This window comes from Castor canadensis, chromosome 14, assembly GCF_047511655.1.
Source record: "Castor canadensis chromosome 14, mCasCan1.hap1v2, whole genome shotgun sequence".
Classification (NCBI taxonomy): Eukaryota; Metazoa; Chordata; class Mammalia; order Rodentia; family Castoridae; genus Castor; species Castor canadensis.
The window spans coordinates 31,295,676-31,306,249 of NC_133399.1; the positions used below are offsets into that span (position 1 = coordinate 31,295,676).

Here is a 10,574-nt window from a genome sequence, read left to right on the forward strand (position 1 = left end):
AAGAAAAGAACAAATAATCCAATTAATAAAAGGTAAAATCAATTGAACAGTTTTCAAAGATGTATAAATGGCTAATTAATACATAAGGAAATGTTCATCATTTTTAGCTATAAGGGAAATGCAAATCAAAACCCCACTGAGATTCTATTTCACTCCAAACAGAATGGCTATCACCAAGAAAACAAGCAACACTAAATGCTGTTGTAGGGAAAAAAGAAACTTCATATACAATTGTAGACAATGTAAACAAGTGCAACCACTGTGGAAATCAATATAGAGGTTCAACAAAAAAACTGCAAAGAGACCTGTATTATGACCCTGCATTACCATATTTGGGCATGTCTTTGGGGAGTTATAAATCATGATATATGGTAGACACCTGAAGGTAACTTAAACACCCAAAAACAAATGACTGGAAAGAAAATGTGATATACAAAATGAAGTATTATTAAATCATAAAAAATGCAATAAAGTTGTTTGCAAAAAATGATGGAACTGAACAACATTCTGTTAAATGAGATAAGGCAAGATAGAAAAACAAAGATCCCATCATAATTTTGCTCATATGGAATATCTAGACCTAAAATGCTAAAAAAATTTAAAAATCAATAATAATTATGGGGAATGAGTCTAAAAGGCTGACTGTTGTTTAGAAATAAGGTGAATGAGGAGAGGAAAGTTGAGAGTACGAAGAGGTGAAGAGGGTCAAAGTACGCTACATATATATGGAGACAGCATAATGATTCTCATTATTAACACTGTTCACGAGGCTATAACAAAGGGAGTAAAATTGTTCAAAGTATAATGTGAGTGTCTATGAAAGGATTCCTTGTTTGTTTATCAGTGTACTTTACCAAAATATAAAAAATATTTCAAAAATATATCAAAAACTACTATGGAGTTTGAAGAGAAAGGGAATAGTGTGAGGGTTAGTGGAAATGAGGGAGCAATAGAGGTATGAGTATGACCAAAATGCATTTTATTCATATATTCTTACAAAACATCTCACTATATATAATTAATATGTGCCAATTAAAGCAGACATGAAAAGAGAAGAGAGATTATGTGGGAGGATAGGGGACCAGCTAGTGGATGAGGGAGAAAATAGAGAGTAATGTGGGGATTAATACAATAAACTACGTTATGTACATATACAAAAGTATCAGTATGAAGCACATTATTTGCACAATTAATATCGATAAAGATAATAAAATCAGAATAAAAGAATTTAAATGTACAATTTTCTTCCTAAGCAGCTATGCCAGTACTATATATAGTTCACAAATAATTGAAAACATCTAGTCACTCATTGTTTGTCAATTTTGATAAATTCAGAGAAATGCATTATTTGAAAATATGCACTTACATATACAACTATGGTTATGAGAGCACAAGTCAGTATAAGGGCTGTCAGAGCACCATCAGTCATGTGACTGCCATCACGTATAAAGTCTGTAATCTACCAAACTTTTCTTCATAATGCATGACTACACTAAAACAAATGCCCATGCATATCCATTTCTGTACTGTTCAGCATTTCTAGAAGTTGGAAATTAAACAAATGTCCACCAATGGATGAATGGATAAACAATTGCTTATACTTAAAGTGAAATATTGTTCATTGATAGAAAGATGAAAAATATTAAATGAGTTAACTAATGAAACAGAAAAGTAAGGAGTTCAAAAATGAAAAAGGTTAAGGAATGATAAGGGGCATGGCTCCAGTGATAGAATGCTGTACTAGCAAGCACAAGGGCCTGAGTTCAAACCCAGTGCTACAAATAAAAAAATAAAGAAGAGACAAGATAAAGGTAAAAGGAAGAAGAGATGAAGGAAAAATCACAGAGAACAAAGTGTTTTCCCTTCAGGAATTATGTGAAGAAAGGAAAATATACTAAAGAATATTTTAGGGTAAGGTGTATATGTAAACAACTAGCAGAGTCCTGATTCAAAAACTTCATTCTGAAGATTTTCATTACATTTCTTCCAAGGAAATAAAAAAAAGATTCAATTAATGTGAAGAACATTAACAATCAAATAAATTTTGAGAAAACCAAGGCAGCACTTGAAGTAAGTTCTTTGTATCATGTGAAGGCCTTTCAGAAAAAACTTACCCAACTAGAAATATTATACTATATGTACAATATATATGCATATTATATATATATATATATATATATATATATATATATATAATATACATATACGAAGAAACATAAAAAAGGAACTACTGAGGTAGATTTTGTGGAGAAATGAATGCAAATCTATATAAAAGCAAAGTATGAAGAAAGAAAATTAATTATAATCCTCTGCTCAGCAGTTTTCCCAGAGCATCCTTCACATCCTTGTTCCTCAGGCTATACATGAAACAGTTCAACATTGGAGTGACCACAGTGTACATCCCAACAGCAAGTGTGCTCCCCTGGGAAGAATGTGTCATAGCAGAACTGAGATAAACTACAACTGCTGTTCTATAGAACAAGGTAACCACACCAAGGTGATACCCACAGGTAGATAATGCTTTATATTTTCTCACAATGGAGGACATCCTCATTAAAGTGGAGACAATCTGAACGTAAGGGAAAAGGATCCCAACTATGGGAAGCACACCCAGAAGGGCAGTCATCAGATACATAAAGATGTTGTTGATGAAGGTATTGGATCTGGCCACCTTGAAAAGTGGAGCCAGTTGACAGCAGAAATGTGAAATTTCAGTGTTTATGGAGAAACTCAGGTGTTTCATCAGTAGAATATGAATCAGGAAGACACAGAGTATGATAATCCAAGACAGCAGGACCAGGAAGCCACAGGGCCAGGTGTTCATAATGACAGTGTAGTTCAGAGGGTAGCAGATGGCCACAAAGCGATCATAGGCCATCAAAGTCAGTAAAATCTTACCTGTTCCTGCGAACATATTTGAAAAGTATACCTGAGTAAGGCACTCTCTGTAAGAGATGTCTTTGTTATGTGTTTGGATGTTCACCAGCATCTTTGGGACTGTAGTTGAAATAAAACAGATATCAACAAATGACAGTTTGCAAAGAAAGAAGTACATAGGTGTGTGGAGATGGGTGTCAGAGCTAGTGGTCAGGATGATGAGCATATTCCCAAGTGTGGTGGCCAGATACCTGGAGAACAGCCCAAAGAGAAAGAGCTGTAATTCAGGATCATCTGAGAGGCCAAAGAGGAGGAACTGCGACTCCCCTGTATGGTTCTCTGTTTTCATGGAGATGGTATTTTTCCTGAGGAGTAAGGAAAAAGCAACATTCAATCAACAGTCAATGGAAACTTCAATTATTTATCACTTTATAATATCAATCCTTAGATGAGCATCTTTCATCCTGTATTGATTCTTGCCAATAAGAGTGGTTTATTCATCCAAATAGGAACACATTTTTTCCCTGTACAACCATTCTTTAAGCTAACAGAAATCTCCAATTTCTCTTTAGCTAGTTTTAATTCTCCTTCTCCTTTGGAAATCAATGGATAGAAACTTTGTTATGACCCATTTGAAATACTTAAAACTATTTCAAACAATTGTCATGGCAATCTCACTACTTCTGTGAACTATAGCTCTATTAAAGTGATAAAATAAGGATATTTAATTCAGCAAATCTTCATCTATGACTTGACAATTCCTAATGATGTTTTAATTCTCTTATTTTATTTCTCTTATTTGTAGCTTTTTTTTTCTTTGTATAATGTGGTTATTAGCATCAGGTTAATCAAGTTGAAAAACTTTGTACTCAGTGGGGGACCAGTAATTGATAATTGTAAATATTATCATTAATAGTGATATTTAAAATTTCCTTTATGATATTTTGGATATATAAACATTCTAATGCATATTTTAGATCTGTAGTTTGAAAATGAGACTGTCAAGTTAGACTCTCTAGAATAGGGTTTTACTCTACAAACAAAACATGTCTGCAACTTGAGAATGTTATTTAATCTCTCTTAACTACAAGTGCCTCACCTTTACAACAGAGTAGTATATTCAATGTGTCATAGAATTTAAGAGCAAATTTACATGACATTGTGTATTTTTCTATTGTGGTTCCCACATAATACAATGGAATCCTCACCATTATAAACATATATTTTAACATCTCAATAAATCCATCTTAGTATTATTATTTAGCACTATTCCTCTTTAAATTGGACAGCCAACATAAACTGCATACTTATGAATGTAAACACAAAAGGTTTTTTTCCTCTATTGACTGCTGTAGAGCATTTCTAGCCAGGGAGCATCCCTTATGGTTCCTTTTTTTTTTCAATAAAGCCTGCTGGTTGAATTCTCCTTAGAAAAGGAAAAAGCATGTTACTACATAAATAGGAGAAGAAAAAAGGATACCACAATTAAAATAATATACAAGGCACATGTGAGAATGTGTGCTCATGTATTCATGCCCTTGAGAGAGGTTATATTTCAAATCATGACACTTGATGGTTAAAAAAGAAAATTGATGAATTTGATTAAAATATACAAATATATATTCAAATACATATTCTAGAGATATATATGGAAAAAATTAATTTTAAAGACAAGTGTTTATTTTCCATGACAAGTAAATTGAGTATTACAAATGTGTGGAAAGTTAACATCAATACAAAATAGGAAAAAGTTGCTGAGGGCCAATTTAGTTTGTGAATGTGGTAAAGGAGTCAACTTTCAAAGAGAAATATTTGACATAAGACAAGAAGGATGAGTCATTGTTATTCAGAATAAATTATCAATGACAAAATACTCCAAAGAATATGGTTGTCCATGGTGAACATCATATTAGAGGCAGTTTGAGAGATCAGTGTGATCCAAACTACAGAATGAGGAGCACAAGGAACAGAGTCTGTGATTTCCACCATACAGCTTCTTTTATACTTCCTTGATATTCCTCTCCCATTGGTAAATTCATGTATATTTGTGCATTTCATTTTCTGGCATGCTGCCTATCACATGGCAGGTACTGATCAAACACAAATGTTAGATGCATAATAGATATTGAAGTCAAGATATCTACTATAACACAAAATAGAAATCTTTTGATCAGCTGCTTTACTGAGCTACAGAACTGACTAAAATTAGAGAAAATGCATTCATATCTATTTTGAAAGAATGATGCGATATTAAGATGTAATACCAATTCTAGTAATGAAATCAGTTTCTGAAACATATATTTATAAAATTAATTCACAAAAAATAGGTCAATGAACTGGGAATTTGTGGCTTGCACCTGTAATCCTAGCAGCTTTGGAGTTTGAAATTGGAATAATCATGGTTTGAGGCCAGCTCAAGGAAAAAAAGTCACAAGACCCCAACTTCAACCAATAGTTGGGCATGGTGGAATGCCTGTCTTCTATGTACAGAGGTTGAGAGAATCATGGTTCCAGGCCTTCCTCAGCAGGAATAAAGGTTTGCCAAACCCCATATCAACAGAAAAATCTGGGTATGTTGGTACATGTCTGTCAACCAAGCTACAGTGGGAGGCCTAAAATAGGAGGATCATGGTCCAGATCAACCTGGGCAAAAAGTAAGACTCAATCTCCAAAATAACCAGAGCAAAATGGGCTTCAATTATAGCTTAAGAGATAAAGCACCCACCTAGCAAGTGCAAAGCCCTGAGTTCAAACCTCATTACCTCCAAAAATATTTATAAACAAAGCAAAATAATAACCATAATCACAATATATAAAGTGCATTTGAGAAATTTCAAGAGCTGTTACTGTGGATAAAAGCCAGGCCTGAATCCTGAGTTAAAGAAAAACAAGGAAAAATCAGTGACAAAACAATGAATGGTTGTTTTCAAACAATATCTGAAAGGAAATGTTGTATTAAAACCCCTTAAATTAAGAAACCCCAATTTTGAGTATTTGATATTTATAGAAAATTTAAATGGACATTTGACCTGAGCATGTAGCTTAATGACATAGTGCTTGCCTTGTATGCACAAAGCTTTGGGTTCAATGCCCAGCACCACAAAAATATTAAATAAATATAAAGCAATTCATAATTAGAAAAAAGCAAACAGTTTTGAGCATGGAACCTCACAATTAATGGTATTTGAAATGTGGTTATTAAGGTATAATGATATAAACAATAATATAAAGCTAACAAGAGTGCTCAGTAAATCAAATATGTCAATAAGTTAAATATTCTAGCAAAAATAGTGACAAGACACAGCAAAATGCACTGAAACTTTTTTTGCAGTACTGAGACTTGAACTCATGGCCATCTCTTGAGCCAGTCCACCAGCCCTATTTTTAGAGATAGAGTCTTGTGAACTATTTGCCCAGGCTGACTTCAATGCGCAATCCTCCTGATATCTGCCTCCTGAGTAGGTAGTATTACAGGCATGAGCCACCTGAGACTGGCTGAAAGCTTTTAACAATGAGATTGGGGGTCAAGTTAAAGAAGAGTGATCAGAGAGGGTTACACTGATTAAAGTACATTATATTTACAGGAGAACTACTAATGCAAAACCCCACTGAACAATGAACTGACATTTAAATGATGAAGGACAGCTCATGTTAAGCGGGGGGTAACAGTGGAAGGTGAGGTAAATGAAAAGGATAAAGGAGGGTAATATGGGCAATGTTTTTTCTACACATATAGGAGTATAGAACATTGAACTCTGTGGAAGTCATATTAAGAGGCTGGAGGGGAAAGATGGAGGATAATGGAAGAGATGAACCAAACCCCAGTATGTAGTACACATACATGAAAATGTCACAATAAAAGCCCTGTTCAACTTTTATACACCAATAAAAATGATACAAATAGTGACAGAACATAACAAAAAAATCTAATAAAATTTGGAATAAAATATACTCTACTTTGCACATAATTGGATGATGAAAATCTGACAGAAGGAGAGAATAGAGAAGAGTTGAAAATTCTCCAGAAAACAACACTTATTATGAAGAGACTCCAGGTTTGAAGAGTAAGAGAAGGAAATAGAAGACTAGCAGGACAAGATTTATCTCAAATGAAACTAAATTTCCTAACAGTACAGGGACATCACTTCCATGGGCTTAAGAAATAGGGAGTTAGTCATTCTCATTATTCTTGAGATAAATCCTGGTACCAACTTTCTTCCTTTACCTTTTCCTCCTCAAATCACAGTGACATCCAACAACTCTTTTCAATCCTTGTCCTGAAACTTTATCTTCACCATGCAGTGTCCTCAGGAAGCCAATTTGGGATTTCACAAAGTCTGAAACCAACCAATTACAGGTGAAAGGAAAATGGCAGCACGGATTAAAGTTTCCATGTTTAAATTCTCAGATCTCCTCATTAAGTAAATTTGTTTTTTGTTTATCACATTCTGCAAGCAGTTCATCTCCCTTGGGACACATAAAAGATAACAGAGTAGAACTTTTTCAGTCAATTTTGTGCTATGGAGACATTGGCCCATGGAGGCATTCTTTTTTTTCCTTTGGTTTAATTTGAAAATTATTACATGTTCTCTATGGATAGTTAAATTTTTAAAAGGAATAAATACAAAGAAAAACTATTCTGTGGTATGCCACTTTTGAACAACATTAGGAGATCCTAGAAATCATTTTAGATTTACAATGTTATCAAGAGAAATCAATTTTCATTTAAAAAATTTTTCCTTAACATTTTTAGTTCTTAAATTTATTTATTTGACAAATACAATTAAACATATGTATTGTGGAAAACAAGATGCCTAGTACATTGGATAATGGTTAACTATTAAAAAATCAACACATATATTGCTATATTAGTTTCTTTTTCTGGGGATTACACTTCACATTGGTCAAAAAATTTTCAGGAACAAAATATATCATCACCAACCATAAGTGCCATGCTTTAAAAAAAGTAATCTTTTGAGGTTATTCCTCCTATGTAAACAGAATTTTCAACCCTTTGACCATATTTTCCTCACCCAAAATACACCTCTTCACTTCCGCATCCTCTGGCAACCATTGTTTTCCTATGTCTTTGAGATCAATTCTTCAATATAACATTAATAATATTATGTGTGTTTATCTAATTGTGTCTGGCTTATTTCAAATAACATAATAGTCTCCCAATACATCCATGTAAATTTAATAGGTAGTATTTCTGTCTTTTTATGACTAAGTACTATTTTATTGCATACATCCTCAATGTTCACCTGTCTCTTGATAGACACTTAGTTTGATTCCATATGGTGACTATTGTAAATAATACTGAAAACATTGGAAGTAGATGCATTTTAATTCTTTTGGTTTTTGTTTCTTTTGTGGGACTGGGATTAGAACTCAGATCTTTGTTATTGTAAAACAGATGCTCTACAAGTGGAGCCACACCTAACAGTTCATTTTTCTCTGGCTGGTTTGGAGGTGGGATATCTCAAAGTACTTGCCTACTCTAGCCTCAACTCATAATTCTTCTAACCTCAGCCTCCCTAGAAGATAGGATTACAGGCATGAGTCACCAGTGCCCTGCTCATATTTTCATTTTTATTGTAGTAAAAAATCAGTTTCAGTATGATACTTTCAGTCATATACACAATGTCTGAAATCATATCACCATATGTCTTCAATTATATTCACCCACCTTCATTCTCTTTGTCCCAGCTATGCCTCCCACTAGTCCACCCACTCACATACAAATATTCCCTTTTACCTGCATACATTTTTATTCATTTATTTGTTATTTTTAGGCCTAGATTTTACATATGAGGGAAAGCATGTCATATTTGACTTTTGGGGCTTGGTTTATTTGCCTAATATGATTCAATCCCACTTGTCATATTTTTTCTCTTACTCACTGAGCTATTGAAGTCCTGCTCAGAGAGCCATTTCCTATGTGTTTATCTTTCAGGGACTTTGGGATGTTTTCCTGTAGTTTATTTAGGTCTGACATTAAAGTATGTGATCCATTTAGAATTATTTTTGCAAGAATGATGGAGTGGGTAAATTCAAGTATGATGTACTGTAAAAACTTCTGTAAATATCATGATATACCTTCAGTACAACAAAAATATGATAATAAAAAATGAAACAAAAATTAATGATAGATATCTATTACAGTCCTCCATAGGTAAATATGTAGGTTTCCCAACACCATTTGCTAAAGAGTTTGTCCTATTTCCACTGTATGATTTGACATTTTTATCAACAATCAGTTAGCTATAGATATATGTACATATTTTGGACCATCTGCTCCATTCCATTGATCTATGCATCTGTTTTTGTTTGAATATCATGCTTTATTTTGTTTCTATGCCTCTGTAATATAATTAAAAAAAAGTCAGATATTATACTTCCAGAATAACCTTTTTCTGCAGGATATTTTAACTAATTCAGATGGTTTGTACCTCCATATGTGTTTTATGATTGAATTTTCTCTCTCTGTGAAGCATGTCATTGGAATCTTGGTGGGGATCATTTTGAAATTGTACATCACTTTCAGTAATACAGTCATATTTACACTATTAATTCTGTCTTTCTATGAACATGAAAGGTCTTTCCATCTTCTATTGTTTTCTTCAATTTCTTTCCTTCAATGTTTCATAGATTTTCTTGCACATGTCTTCCACCTCCACTAAATATATTTAGCTATTGTGAATGGATTATTTTCCTGTATATTCATGGTTGGTACATAACAGAGCTAGTAATTTTTTTGCACAATGACACATTGATCCATTGCTCAAGGTTTTATCAGAACTAAGACATTATGGTGGAGTTTTTAGAGTCTTTTATGTTTTTGAGATTTGAAGTACTTTTTTTCAGCCTTGCCTCTAGCAAAATATTTGAAAACAATTTTCCAGAATTATAACCAAAAATTTACCTAGTATTACTCAGATTGGAGAAAATAAACCATTCTGACTACAGTACTGATCGGGCTGGTGCTGTATGTGGGCTGAGTGCTGGAAAGGTAAAAAATCAGTTGTTATCTTTAGGGCTAAATTCTGTTTAGAAGCTTTTCTTCATTGCATACCCAGAACCACTTCTTGCCCCAATAAACTTTTTCATCCTGTGGACTGTATACCCTCCCACTGACTGCAGGGTCTCCAAAGTTTACTGAGACTGCCAAAAATTTTCAATTGGTCCATGCAACCCTCTTCCTCTCAATTACTGTCTCTGGTGGCTGCCTTCCATCCAGACACCAGGAGGGTGTCCTAAATCTTCCTCTCTTGTGATTTTTTCTTGTTTTTAGATCAGAGGTTTGTTTTATTTCCTTACTTTTAACTTTTGTGTATTTTCTATGGGGTTTCACTTTATAGATATCTGAGGCTTACAAATACTCATCTAATAAGATGTTTGCAACTTAACATTGATTATATTTTGAGTATCCAGTGCACATTTGGAATTTTGATGTCAATATTTACATGTTTTGTATTCCTCATTCTTTTACAAATTATTGCAATGACTATTATTTTAAGTTTGTTTCTTTGAATCTTGGTATTTAAGATGTGCGCATGTATCACAATGACATTACAGGTTGTTCTCAGTTTGAGTACTTGTTACCTCATTTTTATATCCTTTCAGATATCTTATTGTAACTCATTATCAATGTTTTTCACAACTTGAAAGAGTCCATTTAGCATTTTCTGAAGCAC

The 10,574-nt window shown here is 33.5% G+C and overlaps 1 protein-coding gene across 1 annotated transcript; it reads right to left on the reverse strand.

The window, feature by feature from the left end:
* Positions 1–2,299: 2,299 nt before the first annotated feature.
* On the reverse strand, positions 2,300–3,226 carry LOC109678406 (olfactory receptor 7D4-like). The gene has a single exon (XM_020153970.1). It carries the CDS (start codon positions 3,224–3,226, stop codon positions 2,300–2,302), a length of 927 nt encoding a protein of 308 aa, XP_020009559.1.
* Between the last annotated feature and the right edge of the window lie 7,348 nt (positions 3,227–10,574).